The 23144-nt window shown below is 36.4% G+C and overlaps 1 protein-coding gene across 1 annotated transcript in view; it reads left to right on the forward strand.

Moving 5' to 3' along the window:
• LOC121070250 (rho GTPase-activating protein 7-like) overlaps positions 1–23144 on the forward strand; it is a 223539-nt gene that overhangs the window by 53148 nt on the left and 147247 nt on the right. Inside the window, 2 exon segments of the mRNA XM_040557138.1 lie at positions 473–622; positions 3171–3311. Of these exon segments, the coding sequence (XP_040413072.1) occupies positions 473–622; positions 3171–3311 (291 nt within the window).

Genomic DNA, 23144 nt, shown 5'->3' on the forward strand with positions numbered 1-23144 from the left:
AAGCAGTTGCAGTTACCCTCTGCCAGACAATGATTTCTTTGAACTTCCTTCTCTCCCATTTCAATCATATATTAACTATTATAATTTTAATTTGTACAAACAATTTAATTAACTTGGGGTGAAATGTTGGAGGAAAGTTTAGAATCTGTAACTCTTTATAGAGTATGTGTACTAAGGAAATGACAATGATGTCTTTGTATCAAACAAGTGGGCGATTTTTTTAATTTTAATTTCTGTTATGTATACTAAATGTTAATATAAAATGTTTTCCAGCAGTAAATCAATTCTTAGTGTATTGATGTTACAAAAACCTTTTCCCTGGCTAAAAAATAGAGAGTTTTCTTCTTATTATTTAATGTATTTTCATGCCAAATTAAGAAACAGGATTATTTATTCTTTTCAAGTAATAGGCATTTTATTCTTTTCAAGTAACATCACTTGAGATTTAGCAATTGTATGTTTTGTTCCTTAGGAAATAACAGAAGATCGGGATCGACCACGACTGGATTCAATGGTGCTGTTAATTATGAAACTGGACCAGCTGGATCAGGATATTGAAAATGCTCTCAGTGCAGGCTCTTCTCCATCCAGCACCCCAACATACAAACGGAGGCATATACCTGTGAGCTTAATCTTTCTTATTGTTCTGAGTAAAATCTCTTTTTACTTCACATTTTTATTTATTTATTTATTATTTCACTCCTCACATTTATCAGCCCCTTGGTTTCAGAACTAAAGATCTGTTTGTAAAGAATTTGTCTCGTGTTTTTGTTTGTACATGTTTTGAAGGCAGTGGTAGTGGCATCCAATATTTCCTTTTTGGCATCCTTTTGTAAATGAGCACTTCAGAGGTTCCCCAGATGAAAGAAAAAGAGGTCATCAAGATCCAGAAAATATCTAGCTCTCTTACTATCACTTACTGTAAACACAGTCTCATCACCGAGTCAGGGTCACACCAGTCTCAGAGCATATGTGTACATGTAATTTGACATTAAATTAGATCTGAAAGTAAACATGAGCTGCAGGTCTTGCTTTTCCGCCAGTGAGAAGGTCCAGGAATTTTTTGGCAGAGATACACTTATGAAATCCTCTCTCATTTTAAGAAAGATTCTGGTCATGCACTTTAATTAGTTTAATTAGTTTAATTATTTGATTTATTTAAATGAGAGAATTCCTTGCTGAGAGTAGTCAGAAGGGAGATTACACAGGTCACAAATGTGATTGATGCATTCTTTTTTTCTGAAAAATGTTTACACGTGTAACTGTGAAGAACATGAAATGACTGACCCAAGGTGTTCTCATGCAGGCTTCCTGTTAATTTTACCCATATGTGTTGCAGCTGTTTTTCAATTTAAGAAACCTGAGAAATACTGCCCCAAAATGTCTCGGCTAATATTCAGGTTGTTTGTTTTTGTTGGTGGTATTTTGTTTTAAAATATGAGGGATTTTTCCAATTAAAACCAGACTTCATTATTGCTATATAGTCTAGTAAGTGCTCTGTAGGTGAGAAAAGATGTATTTACGTTTCAGTGGGTTTGGTCAGCTGAATATTAAATAATATATCATTTTTATAGGATGCAGCATAATTACACCTTTAATAGTTAAACATTTTCCTTCTGGATTTCAGTGTATTCACAGTATCTCCTTGGGCACTGATGAGAGGGGAAGGCTATAATACAATGGTAACATCTTTTCTCCATATCTCACCAATGAGTGCCAACATTTTAGCTAATTTCTTATAGCAATATAGGGAGTTGGGGCAATCTATATGAGTAAGCCTGCAATATAATCAGGGCCGGTACCTGTTTCCGTGCTGGAAGACAGTCCCCATGAAGGACAGCTTGCAACAAATATGGTATATATGGTGTATGTGTATATATATATATATATATACAGATTTTCTAGGAATTTTTGAGCCTTTGAGTAGTATGAATCAGAAGATTAAAAGGTTTGGTCTTCAGAACACTTGTGCATTGTGTTCGGTCTCATATTAATGCACATTTGAATATGATACAAAAACGTGGGTATTAGGACAGGCAGCATGGTTCTGCACCAAGGCAGTACAGCTCCACCGAACAGGAGCTTCTAAGACCAGCTGTTCCCAAACTGTCTTCTGCAGAGGCATTTCTGTGGCTCTGCTGCATTTCCCGGCGCTTCATGTTGCAGAGGACATGCTGGCAGGAACAGCCTGGCTTGAATGCATAGTCCCACCTAGACCACAGCCTTGTTTCTAGTTAATAACCCTTTCCAGAAAATAGCACACTTAGGTACTTGGTGCAGAGGCACCTGCCTAATTGGCAGTTCAGGACCAACCCCCTGAGATATCTCTGCCTGATATTTCAGCTATTCTAGGAAGGTGGTATTAGGAAACTGAGGCTTTATCTGCAGAGTTGGATGGGGTTAATAGTTCAGGCTTTTCTGCATGCACTGTATTCGCAGGCTGCACCTCAGCTAATAATCCTGACAGTATATGGCTGGTCCTACACATAGCCAGCTCTTTGCCAGATATGTGTCACAATTTATCTGCAAGCAATATAATCCCCTACCCTCACTCTATGCAGTAAATCAACCACATGCTATATTTTTACTTCCTCAAAAATAAAATGTCCTATATTTCTTCTTTTTATTCTCAAATAAGGAATGTAACCAGTGTCATTAAAAGTAAGGGCATTCTAACCAGAAATAACATTTGGCTGATAAGTGTTTGCTGATTCCAAAAAATGAGGGAGCTGTACCTCTGAATTGTATAAACTGCTGCGTGGTGATGTCATTTCAGCTGTGTAATGGTTTACAGATGTTCACAGAGCTTGCAGTGCTGCCGGAGACAGAAGGTGGGAGCCCACAGGAAATGCTGAACATCAGAGAAAAATGTCAGACTTCTCCAGCCCTGAACTGATTTTTCTTACCCTGCATTCTACTATTTAGGGGAATTATAGCTTTGATGTTAGTGGTGATTTATAATTTCATAACAGCAGCTAATGCAAACCACCACATTGAAAAGGAAAGCAAGAGAATGTGTAGGTGATGGAAAAGAATAAGGGGAATATAGAAAATTAGGCATATAAGTTTGAGTGGTCCTATTTAAACATTTCTGTTACTTAAAAGATGTAGATTTTTGTTTCATATTCATATTTACTGAAAAGACTTGCAACTTTTTTTTTTTTTAATAGGATGTTGAATCTGGTTCTGAAAGCGGAGTGGATGTTGCTTCAATAAGTCACTCACAAACAAACTTATCTCCTAACATTCAAACTCCTGACCCAGCACCATCCTGTTCAGCAGCCAGTTCTGGAGCTAAACCAAAGGCTGGGGTGAGTATAAAGATTGTGTTTTAACATCAGTCATGATACTTGGTTGGAAATGAAATAGTTATTTTATACTAATTACTACTTTGATTGTACAGAAGTAAGTGTGTGACATGGAAAAAAATGGACAAGTAATGCTACTTGTGTCAAGGTGCTTTTTGAGTGGCAAAGAATCCTTAGGCAAAGTAAAAGTTTGACATTTAGAAACATAGGGTGATGATTATAATAAGCTAAGTTTTTATGTGGGAAAATAGATTAACGGAGCTATTCCATTTTACTTTGGAAGATAATGTTTTCTGAAGTGGTGTCACTTGGAACATTTCCTAAATCTCTTGGAGGATGCAGCCAGTGAAAAAGACAGTTGAACCACATAGCTTGATTTATGATGCCTAAACCCGGTCATCCTAGTCATCTTGAAAGGCTAAACCGTTGTGTACTGAAAGCAGAGGTATTACACGGCTGAAGGGGGAATGTCATTCTAAGGACAAATATGGCAAGCAGCTTCACATGTTTGGCATCAAACGGAAGCCTCTGAGCAGGCAGACCCTTTCCTGCAGGTGCCAGTACACACAGCAGTGATACATTTCCTGAGACACAAGCCTGAGAGCTCAGAGATGGCAAAGAGATTTCCTCAAGCTGTTAAAAAAGCTAAAGCGCCTTTTTGTAAAGACTGGTGCCAGCCTTGAGCAATGTACTCAAAAGGAAGCATTCCTTATTATGCAGTACACGGGCAGGTCCTCCAGGTGTCATTTTCACCTTTGCAGTGAAATTCTTGTAAGCAGCCAATGGGGCTGCTGTGCATACTTTTTCTGTACATAGTTGATGCACTTGTATGTTACACCACTGACTTTTGGGAAACAGATTTCCCAAGCAACCTGCTTTGCTTGGGAGAAAAAAAAAATAGTTTACTCCTCAGATTGGAGACAATGGAGCTCTCAGCCTTCTGTATCCATTCATAGCTATCAGGAGCATGATCCTACCTTTTGCTGCCATTGTCCATCTACTGAAGAATCCTTCTTCATAACACTTCAGCCATCAGTGTGCACAGAAAAGCTTGGATGTTGAAGAAACTCCTGACATACTTTGTTTCCACTTGCACTTGCTCTTTATGCTCCCTCAAAAAGCTGAGAAATCTAAACTTTTCTAAACTTTGGCTGAGAAGTCTTAGCATAATGACTGCTCCATCTGTTCTATTCTACCACTGCTGGTAACTGGACCAGCACAAAATCTGGGATAAAATATTAAAATATAAAGTGTGGTTAGCATAAATATATATGTTTATAACAAGTTTATAAAAAGTAAAATAGAGACAAACTGTCACTTACTATACTGCAATAATAGCAAGTTAATTAATGCCTTTGACTGAGGCAGTAACAAAAGTTCTAATAAACATTTACATTTAGGATTGTTCACTTGTACAAAAATAAATTCACTTGTAATTTATCATCAGTGCATAACTATAGCAAATAGAGAGCTCTGCACTCTGTCACTGCATACAAAGAAGCACAAATTCTCAAATAAGTACATATGTTATGCTGGAAGGTGATATCCCATTTTGCCAGATCCTGAGAAGAGCGAAGACACTCTCTAAGGTATTAAACATCCCTTTTTAAATTTGGGTTTCTCTATTAACATTTGGGGAACTCTTATCACCTGGCTTTGCAGAGGTGTGGGTCACTTCCTTTGAAGTTAAACAGTATGTGTTAATTCACTTTTAATAAGTATTTATTCTTTGACTTTCACTGTGCTGGATATATCATGCTGAACACATCTGGGAATATTGTTCTATGATATACTTTTGAATGCATGTTTAATGTATGTGACTCTGAAGAGATCCTTTTTTTTTTCTTACTTTGTAGAGCAACTTTGAATATTCAAAAAAAAAAAATCTGCTATTTTGTGGGTTGTACCGCTACAGTCCAGAGTCCACTTTTATTAACATTGATGATAAGTGAATCCAAATTTCCTCCAAACAATCTTTTTTTCCTGAAGTTTTGCATGCTGCGATTTACCACATGCTATAGTGGGATTTGGGGGTGGGCTTTTTTTTTTTTTTTACTGTTTTCAGACAAAGACCATATTTTCATTTTTATCACAGTGGGTTTGATAAGTACAAAAATGTCTATCATTCTTACTTGAATGTAGCTCTCCTACAAACTGGGAAAAACAAGATCCTCTCAGATAACTTTTAAATTCATCCTCAGTCCTTACCCTTGTATGTCTCTAGCCCCATTGTTCATCTGGTCTACATGGCTGGATAGCCTACTGCTTGGTGCTGGACTGTGATCCCACCCCATACTGGTAGAAAAAAAGCTCCTGTACTCTTCTGGTCATGTTTAGCATTGGGTTCTACACAGAATGAATTTTTAAAAAGAGTGTGGTGAATGGCATTGCCATGAAACACTGCCCAGAACAGACATCAGGGATGCCTCTGTGCCAGTGATTTCCACGTAGAGATCACCCATGAAAATCCTCAAAGTGTTGCGTTCTATCTGTAATGGAGACTCTTGTCATAGTTGTCATCTTTTTTTTTTTTTTTTTTTTTTTTTTTTTTTTTTTTTTGTCAGAGTAACTGGTCTAGAAATAGGATTATTCTGCACTGAAAACTCAGCAAGCTACTTTTTAATCCCAGTGGACTGTTTCAATGGCTTTACTTCCTTTTTGCTGCAGACAACTGCATATCTTCAAGGACTCCAGATGCTTAGTCTCCAAGGACAACTTATTTTGTTGTGTTTATTAATAATATGTAAACAAGAGTGCAACTGCAATTAGTTATATTATGGAATGATATGTGGTATTTTTAAACAAACTACAGCAAACTCTTGACTGCATGAAAAGCAGAATGTACAATTAAAACAAGGCATCTTGTTCAGACTGGGGGTGTTGAGGGTGGGAATAATAAGGCAGGAAGGGTTCAAATCTAGTCCTTGCTGAATAACTCGGAAAAGCATATTAACTTCACAAGACCTTATCTTACAGATAGGAAAATTGAGTAAAGACCAACTATATTTATTCAGGATTATTAATTTTTATATGGATTTAAAAATTAAAAAATGTATATTCTAACAATGCCACACTGTGCTGGAATATCTGGAAGCAGAATTCGGTGTGATAGTTCTGGTAGAAATGATTCACTGATTGATTAATGAAAAAGCAGGACATTTTAAATTTTCATGGGAAGATTTTATGAAATCTTAACCTTTCCAGTTGCAGAGGTTTTTAAAATTTTAAAATGTTTTTTAAAATTCAGTAGCAATTAAAACTTTCTCTGCAAATTAATAATAAATATTCTTTTTAAAGAAAAATGAGTGTGTGTATATGCATGCACAAGTTCTTTAATATTTCTTAAAAATGCACTTATGAATAGTTAAACCCATTCTTATGTGTAATGTACACACATTCACACTGACGAACATAAACATATACATGCAGGAACACACGCATGCACAGAGCGCTCCTTACTCTTTGCACAGAGACATGACAAGGAAGAACAGGATTCTCCCCAGAGCATTGTAGAAATGTATTTCTATGCAAAGTTATTCCTATGATTCTGCAGGGTGCAGCATGAAAGCCTTTACTGTGCAGATATATTTGGTACATGTTACGTGGTATTTGGGTCTTATGAGAAGTGTATGGTTGAATAATCTTTGCCCTAAGTTGATGAATCTGCCACTATTATATTTCATGATCAGAGTAATAGAGTTTGATGTGATCAATAGAGTTTGATCCACAATATAACAACTAAAATGTTCATATTCAGCAAAGTGCGTAAGTGGATAGTCCTTGTGAAATATGGATTCATGTGACTGAATAGGTGCATTTCCCAAATCATTTAGGACCGGATAATAAGAAATGTTTCTGGCATCTTTATATTATTTATGTTTACATAGTGAAGAATGTTCATGCATCTATAATTAGCACGTGCCTATGTTCTGGGGTTTTTATGCACCGGTCTCCAAAATAGACAATGATTTTTTTAATATTAACTGCACACTTGGCAAGCATATGTCACATGGGAGTTGAAATCAGCTTAAAAAAATATGAAATCAACATGCTTTTGCCCCAGTGGTCATGAGAAACACTGAAAAATAGGAGTGTCTGGTCTGGATTTGGAGAGCAAGGAATGTAAATATCCTATATGTCATTGCCTTCTGCAAACTAATGCCGTGCATCTGGGCACTTATAATATTGTTCAACAGTAAAGATCAGAAATGACGGAGTTCTAAATTTTGTCTTGATTATTATAAAAACAATATGTGGTTACAGAACTTCAGTATATTTTAATAACAAAAGATAAGTTACAATAGCCTTCTCCAGTGTGCAGTTAAAAGTTAACTAATTAAGGAATAAGAAAAGTTGGCTAAAGGACAATAGCAACTCAGGCCTAAAAGTTGTGGTCAAATTTTTGTCCTTGAACATCTGCTCTGCAAAGCCTATCTATTCTCTGATCAGGTGAAAAAAACCAGCCATGATTATTTCCTACTGCTTTTCTTGGCTGTCCTATCCTACTTGCTTCAACAATGTCCGACCTAGCCTTAATCATGCTGCGCAAAGTAATCAGAAATCTATTATCACCAGAAAAGCTGGTATCTAGGAGAAGATTGTTTTTCAGATTAGCTGTAATGACTCATTTAAAATGCATTCATTTCTCAAAGTGATTTTAGGCACAGTTGTGCCTGCAAGTACAAAATGCCTAGTCTGGCTAAGCACTAGAATGGTATTCAGGTGCAGCTACTGATTTCAGTGAAACCCTGGATGAGCTCGTAAATCCACTTTCACAAATCCTGTTACTGGATTGAGAAAGAGGTTCTGTTATTTAGATGACAGTTTCGCAAACTGTTCATTTATATGTAATAAAATAATAGCCTTTCACATATGCTTTTGATTCATATTATATTTTAAAACTACAGCTGTTTAGAGAAAGCCAAATCATTCTGTGAATAATAATTTATGGCTTTGTAGATTGAAAAATACAGTTCATGTTTCTTGCTGCTTTACTGCACAAAATTAAACTAAAATTTATGGTAAGTACAAGGAAACCTTGATTTCATAATTAAATATCCCTAAAGAAGAATTATCAGGGAAGTCACTGCTTGAAGCGTTTACATCTCCCACTGTATTACGTTTTATACTAAATTTGATGAACTATGAGTTGTGTAACCACATCCAGAATATTTTAGTGAAATCATGCAGAGTGGGTTATGCCGCATGAAAGGTGATAGATTTTTGTCTCCCTGAATCATACCTTTGTTTAATATATACTTATTTATTAACTGTGGTGTTCCTTGTGTTATTCATTTATTCCTTCAGGCAAAATGGGAAGTCATTCTTGTAGGCATAAGAGAGAAAGACTCAATGTGCAACATTATTCAAAATATTGTTTCTTTAAAACTTAAGAATTTTCATGAATAGAAGATGGGAAAGCATTTCAGGATATGACCATGTTAATTAAGCTTGCCAGCTTTCATTTCAATGTTTAAAAAAGTGTTTTAGAAGACAGGGTTAGACAGTTTTGAAAGTGAATTTTAAAATGATCATATTTTCATTTGGATTCTAACAGCCTGTTTTTTCATCCCATAAAGTTTTTATCCAAAGAATAAATCACCATGAATCTACATTTGCCATTCTTGTAGTAGATAACCACAGGATTATGCTATGATTGTTACATGAACCTCTAAAAATCTTTCTTTGACTCTTTCTTTCTCTAGCTTGGCCCCTGAAGGAATTCATATTCTGAGTGTAACTTCCTATGTTAACTCCAAATGTATTTTATTTTTTCTCTAATGAACAAAGAAACAAAATGCAAATGGTAGAGGTGCTTTTTGCTCTATGAAGGTTTCTAAGCACTACAAGTCCTAAAAGGTGAACACTCTTTGCAATGAGAGTTATCAGCTGATAGAATTTAAACCAAAAACAGACTCCAGATATGACATCACTGACAGTGCTGCACTGGTCAGGGACAGTCTCTAAGTCCATCAGTATTGATTCCTCAGTGACCAAAGTGAACCAAAATTCATACTGCAATAAAACATTTGCCATTTTATGTAACTGCAGTATCACCCAGGAAATATATATATTAGGCTGCCCACTTTTGTTTCCAAGTTTGATCCTAACACAGTATCAGAAATCTAAATACTTATCTTGCATGTTACTAAGCATGAAGACTTCTGAGTGCTTTCCATAACATCAAGATGCATGTCTATATTTCTGTCTCTTCTTGCAACCTGTTTATAACAGCTATGCTTATGTAGGTTTTTTTTTCGCATGTCCTCCAACTTTCTGGAGTGTTGCTGATACTGTCTGTAGCAGTGTGTCAGTCTGGTTATGTACAATAAGTGTCTTTTTGTTGTTGTTGTTTATACACAGAAGGAAAAAATTACGACTTAAGAGTAACTTGGCTAATTGTATTTTTATAGCGTTGTTTTTTTTAAAAAAAAATCTCTGTATTCTGCCATCTGCTGTCTGAATCTTGTAAATGCAATGAAAAGGGGACACAGGTCACTAAACCCTTTACAGACAAGCAGGCTGAATAGAACGTTTTATAACAAACGTGTAGATTGTATCATGTTTCAAAAGCTTTTCATCTTGTACAGAAGTATTCTAAATATTGATAAGATATGATAAACTAAAGGTGGATATTTTTCTTTGGGAGTTAAATTTTAATGGAAATGATAGTGGGTGGGGAGACTTTAGAAATGCTTAAAAAAATCCAGTTAGTCCTAAACAGAACTGATTTTACAATGAGGGAGGAAAAAATTATCTGTTAATGGACATAAGATGTTTGGAAGGTTTTTAGATGCATTCCTTGAACTTTAAGTTTCGTATAAGGAATTCCACATTTTATATTCATACATGCAATAATTTATTTGCACATTAAGTGCTAGTATCCATAAAAATCATATCCTGTTTTCAGTCTTCTCCATGATAGCTGACACAATATAATATCACATTTACATGTGTATCACCATAGGAGGCATGTGGGTTTGACAGCACTGTTATACTGGAGTGCAATGGTTCCTTGGCATGTTGCTTTTTGCTTGAAGCAGACCCAATTGTGAGGAAAAAATAGTGAGCATTGAACAGGCTTCTCAGAAGATAGTCTCTGTTTGTTTTGCAAAATCCAGAAGGGTTTTCATTTTTCTCATTTCATCCAAACCTTTTGTGATTGAGAATGGGAAACGTCATCTTCTCTGTAAGAAAAAATTACATTAAGCTAAAAATCGATAATACCTGAAGTTGTGGATATTCAAGTAGCTCAGTAGAAAAGCATGTGTATTTACATTGAAATATATCACGTTTACATGTTTTACAGATGAAAGTTTCGTGGTTATATCTGTCTGTAAATGTAATGGGCAAAAAGTTCAAAATTCTTCAAAATCTGCTCAGACCTGTGAACACAACTTACATCTTTTCTGCATGAGCAAAGAGGCTGAGGGTATTACCATTTCTGGTCGCTTATGGGAATGCTGCTGTGGTAGGGAACCTAGAAACTGCAGTCTGGACTCTCTGATGTTCTGTTTGCATTTGGGTCTGGGCAAGACAATCCCTAAACCCCTTGGAAAGGAGGGGCATCTCATTCTTTGCACCCCTTTTTCTTCACTGCAGTTCTGGCTTACTGACACTTGGAATCAAATCTGTTATGTTCTTGCACACCAGCATTGTGTTTATGAGTATTGCTCTGTCTAAGGTAGACAAATGGAAACTGAAATCTTTGAATGCATTTTATTGTGTAGCTCTCAGGACCGATATCCTTCTATGTAGTTCAAATTTAAGTACTCAAGGCTTAAAAGCAGGAAATCATCTGTGTTGTTGTTAGACGATCATGAGCAGATGCAGAAAAAGAGAGCTTTCCAGGTTCTCCAAGAACAAATTATCTGAACTTTAATCATGTGAGTCGTAAGAAGTCAAACAATTAAAAATTTCAGCCACAATTTAGTTTGTGTCTTCAAACCTCATTTTGCAATCAGTTAAATGTATTTTCTCACAGGAGTAAGTCTGTTTAAATAAACAAGGCTGTGCATATCAGAAATTACACATGAATCAGTATACGGATGTATTTTTCTTTTTCAGAATTAAGGCCTGTCTCAGAGCTAAAAGATTTATTGACCAGAATAAATTACCACAAGGATGCAGAATACTCCTTTCAAATGCCACGTGCTGTCTTATGTCACTTTTCCCATGCTTCAGGAAGCTTGTTTCATGCCTACTATCACTATATTCAAAGCATTAAGTCATGCCCCATTGATTAATAAATATGGTTATTTAGACACTTACCATAGGGCAGCCTGAATTTGCATTCAGGCTCATGACATAAATGAGAGTTGTATGTCCTCCAGTTCCAAATGAATGTCTGATTCCTAGAAGCATTGTTGGTATCCCATCTTATAAAAATCAAGAGAGTAGTCAGTGCCATGCTTCAATTATCTGACTGCCATAACGTTTCTCTAACATAACATTATGACTTCAGGCCTGCCAAGTACCATGATCCAAAAACTGTGTCAAGTTTCTGCACAAAAACAATGTTAGGCTGATTTTCAGTCAAGAAAGTGTCTGGAATAGAGGAATTCCCTGAGAGCTAGAATGTGAAATACAAGGGTTCAGGCTGGTAATCTAAATTACTATGAAGCTGGAGTGGAAAAGAGCATTTTCTATTTAGCTTACGAATAGAGATGTCCTGGAAAACATACATGTAATAAAGAATAAATTGCTCAGAAAATTCCCCTTTGATTTCAGTACTTTTTCAAAGCTAATGATTTTGATAGCCAAAAAATAACCCACTCCACCAACTTAACGTTTCTGCCTCTGACTTGCTGCTATGCATCCCAGAAGTGTGTAGGGAACAGCTGAGGCTCATTCCAGCAATGGTTAGACATCGGTATTTAAAAAAAAAAAAAAAAAAAAAAGTGGGGGAGGATGTGAAATTGTAATATCACTATTAGTTAATTTTACCACTATTTTTAAATATACCTTGTGGTGCAAAATTAAGTGTATAAGATGATTTAAGTATTGTAAAAAGCATTTGTGACTATAGGTTTGTATTCTGAATAACATAGTTCAATCCTTGTTATTTAAATACTGCTAGTAATGAAGATTCACATGATAGATTACTGACTCAGTTTTTAGGGGACTGACAGTTCTATATAATATCAAACAAAAAGATTGGTATGCATAAATAAATCAGCTTTTAATTAGTTGTTAGTCTATTTCTCAGTCAATATTTAGAAGTGACACAGTGGGACTTTGATAGCCGGATGTTTTGACCAAAAATTAAGTGTAAGTGAATATTTATAAGTGACTTGCTGACTAGCATGTTTTCCCAAATTTTGTTTATATTGTGAAATGAAAGAAATATGAAGATATCAATTTGCAAGTGATTATCATTGAGAAAATATAGTTGGTCTATCCATTATTCACAGATCAACCTGTTTAGTTATTCACACCCCTTTCAATCAAATTTTAGAGAGGATTGCACTGACACTGGGTTGAATATTTAGTTTTATCAGGAATAGGCAGGTTTTGCAGACTAGCAATGTTGAGGACTAGCAGGGATTCAGCCTGCTTTATTAGATATAAACCTGTGAAGGAAGCAAGCAAAAGTATACTTTCTGTAAACTTCATTGATTTACACGAAGAAAGGAGGAAAGAAAGTCCTGTTAAAGCTTATCTAAAAATGTTATTCTTCAGAAGTATATCTTTCTTTCAGATGAAATCAGTAGGAACGGTCTCACTTTCTCTAACCATTCAGAAATGGTAGTTTAATAGAATGACAAGATAGTAATGTCTTTTTTAACTTAAACAGTTTTGCTATGAAGCTGGTTTAGTTTGAACTTTTCAGAACTTGTTGGGCTTTTCTTTCCATGGCAGTATGTTCTGAATGTCAGACACTATGTGAAATGTTACCATTTGTTCTCCATTTTTATAGCCTCATAAGTTTATTGTGAGTCTCTCTTCTGTGCTCTTCCATATGGACTCAGTTGAATCCATACCAAATTTCCCCTTTTTTTCTTGAAGTTACTTGAATATGTTTAGCTGTATGTTAGTATGAAATTTTAACACTTCTTCAGCACTAAGAAAATCTTACGTGACATTTATGTCATTGTTTTAAAAAAAAAAAAAATTTTCTCTGTCAGCGTGTAATTCATATAGTGAATATTTGCATCAAAGAACTTGAATCCCATAATCCAGCTCTGAATTGCTGTTGCATGCATAAGAAAATATGGGAAATTATTTTAAATCATTCTAAGTTAGAAGCCTATGTGTGGAAAACTGCTGAAAAGATGTGAAATCATTTGTAATGTCTACAGTGTAAAAAATTTATTTTCCCTGGAAAAAAGCAAAAGTCTACTATGTATGGAAGTGCATTCTTTTTCATTTAATTACATTTTGTTTGTTTGTTTGCTTAAATTGCTATAATGGAGAGGTTTATACATCTGAATGTTGTTGCATGGATTTTGGCATGACCCAACACTTGCAAGAGAGATAACTGAAGTAGATGAATGGTATAGGTGAGGTACATAGGGAATAATTACTTATTAAAACAAAGGGCAATAATATTTGTTAAGGGTTAATTTTGTGGAACTTGCTGATATTTTTGAAGGTAAAAATAAATTGTCTCAAAATTGCTTAGACATTTTTATGGAGAAAAAAAATACAAATAACACAATAACACCATAAAAAGGTGTTCAAATGCAGATATCTTCTGCCTGTTACCATTACAGTCTTACATGTGATGAAATCCTACTGCAGGAGTTGCATTTTACTCAAGAGCCGCAGTTGCCAACCTCATCTGCTGGGCGTAGTGTTTGCAGTGCATGCATGCTCTACAGCTGCCATGCTTATATACACATTCTGTAATCTACTGCAAGTCTCAGTCAGGGAGAGAAAACTAGGCTAGACTGATCTAGTACAACCACAGATGTTCTCTTAACCATAGACAGCTGGGCATGGAAGCCCTTACAAGGGCTGTTTCTCTTATGTGGATGCTATTTCTCTTGCATAGCACTTTATCTCAATATAACTTGTTCTAGTGAAACATGCCATCTCTGTTTAATGTCTGATTTCAGAGCAAGTAATAAATTCCAAACATTACTGGGAAAGTCTGTTGAAAAGGAGGAATCTGAAATCTCCTATTAAAATGAAGGATGTATTGCATCAGTTTTTACATCTATACATCTCACCATTTTTAGAATTTTGTCATTGAAAGAAAATAATTGGAAGATATGTCAGAGAATAAATTTCACCACATGCGGAGTACATACATAGGGATTTTTAACGATGTAAGTCCGTAGGATAGCTCTGAACAAAAACTTACTGCATCAAGTTGAGCAGACTATATTCTCCATTAAAGACTAATAAACAGCATGAAAATAGAAATATTCATAGATGTATAACTGTTTCCATCCTGTTCAGTAACAACAACATATCTCAAAATGTCCAGAACAAAAGAAAAAGGGTACCAGAAAAGGTCAGCAGGTCCCCTTGCTGGATAATATGGAGTGAAAAGGAAGAGCTACTTAGAGCCTTGCTGCAGAAAGCTGGCTTGCAGTTTTTCTGGGAACTGGGACTAAGGGGCTTCAATACTGTGAAAGAACTTGAGCTTTTTGCCAGCAGAAGACCAATAGGTGACAAAAAGCTGCAACTTTATTCAGTCCAACAGTGTTGCACAAGACTGTCAGCTAGGATAAACTGTTGTTAGATACTGAATTGTTGGTTAACTTGTAATTTGCCAAGGGCAACTCCCATTTTGGTTTTGGATAGCTCTATGAAGAAATCCACTGTTTCTCTATCAGACTTTATGTGTGATTATTACATCTTGCTAGGAATTAGTGTCATGGGACAGCAGCAGTCAAACTAAATAGCACAAACTGAAAATCATCCTGTGGACTGAGAGCCACCAGCCCCTTAACCTGCCCCTCAGCAATTCAAAAGAAGAGAGAGCACCGAGTGGTTTAAAGATGGAGAAAACTGTGGGATCTCAGGAGTTCATTTTTAAGACTGCTGGTTTAGAGGTGCAGTTGTGTCCCAGGCAGTACCACGTCCTTTCTTGTCCTCATGTGAAGTTCCTACAAGGAGGCAATTCAGATTATCCAGTTTTCCCATGCTAGTCCTGTCAAGTGGAGCACATGGGATGCACTCTGGTTGCAGGTACAGCAATCACACTTGAGCTACTTAGATACTACCAAGAAACCTATTGCCTTAAGCATCAACTCTGCTGACATCCAAAGTAAAAATAACTATTAGTGGCCATTTAAACCGATATTGTTGTCTTGACATGATTAGAATTGTTCTATTTATTGTACAGTGTTTTCAACTAATCTCCTCATACACATATGCAAAAGTTTAGTGCTTGAGACTTTGACCCCTGTTGGGATGTTATGAAAATGGAATGCCTCTGGCAAGTGTGTGTGTTCTTGATGAGGATGATTTTTAAAATGATGCTTTACTTTAGGTTAGCTATGAATCTTTGAAGTGGTCTTTTTTCTGTTTTTGTTTTGTTTTTCTCTTTTTCTGTTTTTTTTTTTTGCCTCTTTTTTGTCTATTTTTTCTTCCTTTTATTTTGTCTTTTTCTTTTTTGTTCCAATTTTTCATCTTTTTGTGTCTTCTTCTTTTTTGTTCTCTTTTTTTTTTCTTCTTTTCTTTGACTTTTCCATCCTCTTAACTTCTATTCTGGATTTGTGTCTTGCATTAAAGTTAATTAATTAATACAATTTCCTACCCTGTTCTACAGTACACGTTGTCTTCCCCATGGTCTGTGGCTGTCTTTCACCAGTCCTGGCAGTGGTTGTGCGTACACAGTTTTGTCTATCCCTCTGAGCTTTCAAATTACTTCTCTTCCTTTTATATGCAACTGGATAGTGTGTTTGACTGTGACTAGAGCAAGGTGGAAGAACTGTCAGCATTTATAGCAAAGATAGGTATTAGATGTTTTGCAGGCCATGGAGTGAAGACCAGTGCCTTTGGGGGAAAAGTACATCACTAATAATTGTTGTTTATATTGTCAGTCTTGTTAGTACTGAATTCAGCCCCCATGAATCCATGCCTCCACTTGCAGCTATGGTTATTTTAAGTGTGCTGTCAGCTTAGTGTTGGGTTTTTGTTTTGTTTTTTGCTTGTTGGCTGTTGTTTTGGGGGCGGGAGGGTGATGTCTGAAATAATATGCATTGAGCTGAAGAGAGAATATGCAAAGCCCCAAGAAAGAAAAGCAGTCCTAAAGGGGAAAGAAACAATGTCATATGTAAATAAGCCTTTTGGTGAGAATTTCCTGTGAGTTTTATCTAAGAAAGAATTTCAGGCTTGGGTCCAAGACAAGTAAGGGAGCACAGAACAAGGGGACAAAGACACAGAATGTGAACTGAAACAGTAGCAGCAATAGCTTAATCTCTCTACCAGCAGATGGAGAGCACAGGAAAAGTAGAAGCATGCACATGAAGAAGTAGGAAAAGATCTTTGCATTAGCATCTCGAAGGGGGTGAGAAATGTAAGAAGAAAAAAGCAAGGGGCAGGTGGGGGGGTGGGGGTGGATTACAGCGTGGGAGGAAATTGGAAAAACTGGATTTTAAAAGGTAAAGAGGAAATGATAGTACCTAAATTATCAGCTCACTCAAATTGGCTTGGTGGTAGTTAATAAATATCTATATTATTTTCTTTCATGCCTTGCATACGGTATTCTTTACTCCTGGAACATGGTTTGAAAACGTGGCAGGAATAGTTTGCATTACTGGAATGGAAGAAATCCATGTCTGCCTTTTCAAACACTTTTCCAGACACAGACATGCTGTGAGTGACATCATGGAAAACCATTTCTTCTTGTCCTTTACATACGCCTCTTTCATAAGGAATTTGCTTGCTCCTGCGCTCTCTTTCTCCCTCTCCCTTGCCTTCTGTGTGTCTCACTCTCTCACTTTATATTTTCTGTCTCTTTTTCCTTTCTTTTTTCTCTTTGTTATTTATTTATTTATTTTTGTCTTCAAAGTCAGGGTGGAAGCAAGGGAGTTGGTTAGCGTCTCTGTTTAAAAGTTGAAAGAGTTTGGTTTGGGGTTTTTTAATGCACAAAATTCCTCTCAGTGAGACATGCCACACATTCTGATCTCTCCCCTTCAGGCAGTTACACACTATTAAATATGGGGTTGGAAATGACACGCGTCTGGAAATACAGAAATGAAACAGCCTGCCATTTTCTGCAGTGCACTATACAAGGAAGGTGTTGTAAATTGTTAATTGAATTGCATGAGCTTCTAGTTTGTTGGGCTTTCTATCCATAGAAACTGTACATTCCAGCATGTTGCCACTTTTTATTTTCTTCAGATTAACTACCGCACTTTGAACCTTTTTGTGTTCTAATACAGAGAATAGCAAAGTTTTTAGTTTTTTGTTTTGTTTTGTTTCTCCCCTAAAGCATAGAGTATGCTCTGAACTTTTGTTCTATTTACCTTCTTTTACCAAGCCATCTATATGGTGTTTTGGTACTAGCATTATTTTAAAAGAGAAATAAAATGCAAGTAACCAAAATTGGTTCTTCAGGTATTCCCTATATGCTACCTCACAATAAATACTGAAATAATACTGCATGGATTATGTAGAGATTAATGGTTAATGCATTGCAATACAGAATGGCAGATACTGCTCAGGAGTGAAAGTGGGAAGATTGTCCAGTCTTCATTCTGAAGTCTGGGGTTCCTGCTCTAAGAAAACTATGTTTAGCACTGCACTGGTCTAAGAAGTTTATTGTTCCTTAGTAATCTATTAGGTGAAAAAAAAAAAAAAAAAAAAAAAAAAACACATGAGAAGCAGTCACTGACAAATTTCAGGCCACTAAGTCTAAAGACTGAAATGTAACCAAATAGGATTTCATCTCAGAGAAGGGAGAGAAGTAGATGACATTTAATCTCTCAATAACCCATGATCCTGTAGCGTGCTAGCGCTGTATTCAAAAAGATGTAACTCTCAGACCAGAATATTTCATATTGCAATGGTACGGTCTTAGGGATGCTCAAGGCACCTTATGAGTACTGATGAGTAGACACCAGATTAGATAAATGCGAGATTAAATATACTGTTTCTTTAAAATGTGATGAATTTCAAAGCACCTCAAATGATTGGCAAAGTTAAGTCTCCTTAAAAACCTGAAGGAACTTTAGTACAAGCTAACAATATTTGAAATTCTGTATTCTCTGCAAATGGCAGAGAGGTTTGTCTAGAAGAAGTAAAATTATGTATAGACCTTTCAGCTGAACAGGAGAGATGAGTTTATTTTCACAAACTTATATGGTTGATGGTTAAATGAATGGTTAAATGAATAACCATATGGTATATGGTTAAATGAACAAAAAGGTCAGAAATTCAGTATGTCATTGGAGAATTAGTGGTGTGGTAGGGATAAAGCAGATAGCAAAAATGTAACAAAGTACCACAGCCAATTTTATATCCAGCTTCCAAACTGTTAAAATTGAACTGTGCTGGCTCATTGTGGAGCTTTGCTACACAGTCACATGCAATTTTTCTTTCTAATTCTTCTTTTGCTCCTTTGCCAATACAAAAGTAGTTCAAGAAAGATCCAGTTTTGCAGTTGCCAACACACTGAGTGAGGTTTCAACATGCCTAGGGATTTCAGAGTGCTTTGGGACTCTGTATTGTGCTCTGTATTCTTATGAGAGGGGAAAAATATCTTTAATGAGTTTCTCATATTGTTTAGAATATCCTGTGAATAATCTTTTGGAATTACAGAAGTTGTAAGTAGGTAAAATCAGAGCACATGAAAAGTTAGACTCAATATTAAAAAAAAAAAAAAGAGATTTAAAAAATGTTTTTAAAATTCAGAAATTCTGGGTATGCAGAAGGCATACGTCTTCCTTCATGTTGAAGAAGACCTTCAGGAGGTCCTGTAATTGTTCAGATTTTTATTTTATTTTTCTTAATTGAGCCACTATTTTACAGTTTCTGAAAACTATTAGAAGGGCAGAAGTGCATGAATTTTAACAAGAGCATGTGCCAGATTTTGAACCTGGGATGGGTTATCCATCAATATATGTGCAGACTGGGTGACAAGAGGCTGGAGAGCAGCCCCACAGAAAGGCATCTGGGGATTTCTGGTGAACAGCAAGTTGAACATGAACCAGCAGTGTGCCCTGGCAGCCAGGAGGGGCAGATGTACCCTGGGGTGCATCAAGCACTGCACTACCAGCTGGGCGAGGGAAGGGATTGTCCTTCAAGGCAAAAGAATGAAATTATTTCTATAATCATTTTCTTACTTGGTCCTGAGAGCTTAGAGAAAGGGCAGGGAGAGAGGGGAGGGAGAACAGCTGTTAAAATACACACTACAAGTAGGAACTACCTGCTTGCAGGTAAAGACCAGGGCAGAAGCACTAGGACTATTTAGCTGAATCTGATTAGGTTTACATCTCTAAGTATGCTGAAAGATGTATCAGGTCTCATAGCAAGTACTTGACTATGGAGAGCTTTTGTTATTTGAAATGAGGTGCCTCTTTCCAAGAAACAGGGGACATTCTTAATATTTTTCTACGCCCTTTTTATTTGTATATCTTCCTATGTCCACCTTTCGCTGAAGGCCTTAATTTAAGTATTGTTTTGCAGCACTGAGGCCACCTCAATGACAGAAAGAAACATTTCCAAGAAAAAAGGAGTACAAGGAGTTATATGTTCTCCTCCTTGTACTTTTGAGGAGGAAGAAGTTACGACTCCTGCCAAATGCCTAAGTTGTGCCATGCATGAAAATAAAATTTGAAGGAAAACAAAACAGGAATCTAAGTGACTTTATGTTGAAAGTTCTGTTTCATAGGCAGCTTGGACATTTGGGAGTCAGTGAGGTTAGGCTTATAAGCACTTTTGCAAGTGGGTAACTCCTCTTCTTTTCTTATATTTCTTCCCAGCTTCCAAAGATATTTGCACTTTTCTGAAGTAGTTCTTCCCTTCTTCTTCCCACCTCAAAGCAGTACGTAGTACTAGGTTCAAAGAGGGAGTGTTTTCTCAGTTGCAGGTTGAAGTTTGTACACATGCAGGTAGTTTTGCCAAAGTGCTATCTTAGAGACTCTGATCCATGTTTCCGTACAGCTCTTGATATTTATAGACTTTTTTGTTGTCATTGGGCCCTTTGACACACCTATTGGAAAATGTTAGCTGATAGATGAGATTATTTGCCAAAGGAATTCTGAAGACCGAGGACATTTGAAGAGCAAGACCTTGAGTCAGAACCGATCTGTCTTGTAACTTTAGTCAGAATTTCACAATCCTTGCTAAACTGCAAGATAAGGGCCAAAGGCAACAAACCAGCAGGAGCCGACTCAGAATGTGCCAAAGTTCATAGCACAGTTGCTTCAGGCTGAAGTTTGTTGACCTTTAATCGCTCGGGGTCATCGGTGGTTCTGCTGCAGGGCCCTGCAGAACGTGAGTCTGCTCAGATTGCCTGCTGCTGCTGCCCAGGCTGCCAGCAGCGGGGAAAGCCAGGATGCATGAATTCCAAAGGGGCATTTCATGGGTGTCTGTCTGTCAGCCTGCTCTTTCGGACTGCCATAGTTGTATAACACATGTATTTTCTAATTCTAAACTTCCTTAATCTCTTGCAAATGGGGTAGGTGGAGTTTATCAAAATATGCAAAGAAGATTCCTTCAAGTTAGCATACATTTTTCAGTGTTGTGTTTTGTCATTAACTGATTTAGTGTAAGCAGTTGCTTACACTAATAGCAATTAGTGTAAAGAAATAGAATAGAATAGTGTATAGAAATTAGTGTAAGAAATGCCTTTTTCCTGTTAAGTCTCCTTTGACTATTGGTATTACCTTTAATGACCTAGTTGCTATGAGTATGCTGGACTGCTCTAAAGTTGTAGTGTGAAAGATTGGTGTGGGAAAATAAATAGTGTTTTGGACTCTAATCTTGCAACAAATTCAGCGTGTAAGCATGCAGTGACATAAACATGCTTCAGTCCTGTGATCCATGACTTGTAAAGAGTAATAGCTATATTAACTTATTTAATGATGATATCATTCGTGGAATAATAAAATCTTTAATGCATATTTTTATGGGCTCTGTCATAGATTTGGGCAGCTCACAAATTTTTATATGTCATCTTATGGCAATGATAGAGCTTTAGAAAATATCTCATTCGTACACACTCAAAGAGGGGTTTTAGTACAGCCCTTCCAGCACATGAAGTACATTAACATGTTTTGTAAATTCCTGAACAGTCTTCAAAAGCTCCAGAATTGTCACTGTTTCTCGTAATCTTCTTAGATATGAAGGAGGCAAAGGAGACAGGAGCCATAAGGGTGTATTGGCCTCTGGAGCAGCTGTGTGCCGCAGGGGCTGAGGGTTGGGAATCTTCAGAACTGGATGATCCTCTTTGAGAGGAAACTAGAAGTGGGAGGAAAGGATAATGACAGTTCATGTTTCACAGCAGATGGAAGGAGGAAACAGTTTACAAAGAATATAATCTGGTTGTTGCTGTGACTTTTAGAGATTTCAAGAAAGGAAATGAACATACCTTTGGAAAGAATCTGTATGTATTACTGTGCTCTTTTTTTTTTTTTTTTTTTTTTAAAGAACATATATTCTAGATTTTAGAAGTATTCTAGATTCCATGTATTTTTAGGATTATGAAATTCTAATACTTCAGAAAAACACTCATAGGGTAACATTCACAATTTCAGGTAAAAGTGGAATACGAGAGACTAGATACCTTCACATTTTTTCTCCGTAGGAGCCTCCTCACATACACCAGCAAAGTTATCTCATTGACTGTTCCCCATGCCTTCTTTAGAGTACGCTTTTTCTGGGGTATCTGAAAAAGTTTGAAATCAGTCACAATCACCGTGTTCTCAGACTACTCAAAACACACATACTCCCACATCAGTCTGCATGAGGATTCTTGCTTTATACTAATTGCATTCTTTTTGGTGTATGGGTAATTCTTTTGCCCTGTTTGTACAGGATCTTGCACAATGAGGTTGTGGTCCAAGTCTGTGGGTTCTGAGTGCTTCAGTAACACAAATAATGTTGTCACCACTTAAAAATAGGTTTGTGAAGTGTAAGCATGGCTGATCTTATGAGAATGAAAGGAAACATACTAACAAACTACCACTATCACCATTATTTTTTTTAATTACTGCAAGTATGCTCTGAAATTTCAGTAACAGTCCTGTTTGAAGCAGTTTTCAGTTTAATGACCAAGGTAAGACAGTGCACACTAGGAAACGGCCAAAAAAAATTTACAGGATGATCAGCAAGTAAAACCTTTTCTAAAACATTTTCTTATTGACTTACTTGTCTTCAAATAACAATGGGCTAGGGACAGTATTTGATGAGGGAAGGGAAGCTTAGAAGTGTTGGAGGGAAAACAGAGAGGTTCAGGGAAATCTGAAATATTGAATGATTGGCAAACTGGCATTTGTAATTCATTCTGTACAAATAGAGAAAAACATGAAAAAGCTAGTGGACCAGGTACTATGATCATCTTTGTCTTCCTGGAAAGAAGGCACACTGGGAGAAAGAAAGAAAGAAACAACCAAACAAATCAGTGGGATCAAAATCAGCCTCAGAGTAAAGATCAGAAGCAAGGAACAAAGAGTAGGAAAGATACTGCTTTAGACAGTGTTAGGTAAAATCTGATGATGATGAATGAGAATTTCTATTTGAAATTGGTGAGTCTTGACTATCTGTACAAATGAAGATGAAAACAGTTTCAGACAGCAAATACAGCAAATAGTTTGTATTTTGAAATATGGAAATCGCATGACAAAAGTATTACTCTAGGCCAGGAACATATACAGTACATCATTATAGAAAGGAAAGCATCAATGAGGAATCAACTAGGAAATTTAAATAAAA

This window comes from Cygnus olor, chromosome 4, assembly GCF_009769625.2.
Source record: "Cygnus olor isolate bCygOlo1 chromosome 4, bCygOlo1.pri.v2, whole genome shotgun sequence".
In the NCBI taxonomy this organism is placed as follows: Eukaryota; Metazoa; Chordata; class Aves; order Anseriformes; family Anatidae; genus Cygnus; species Cygnus olor.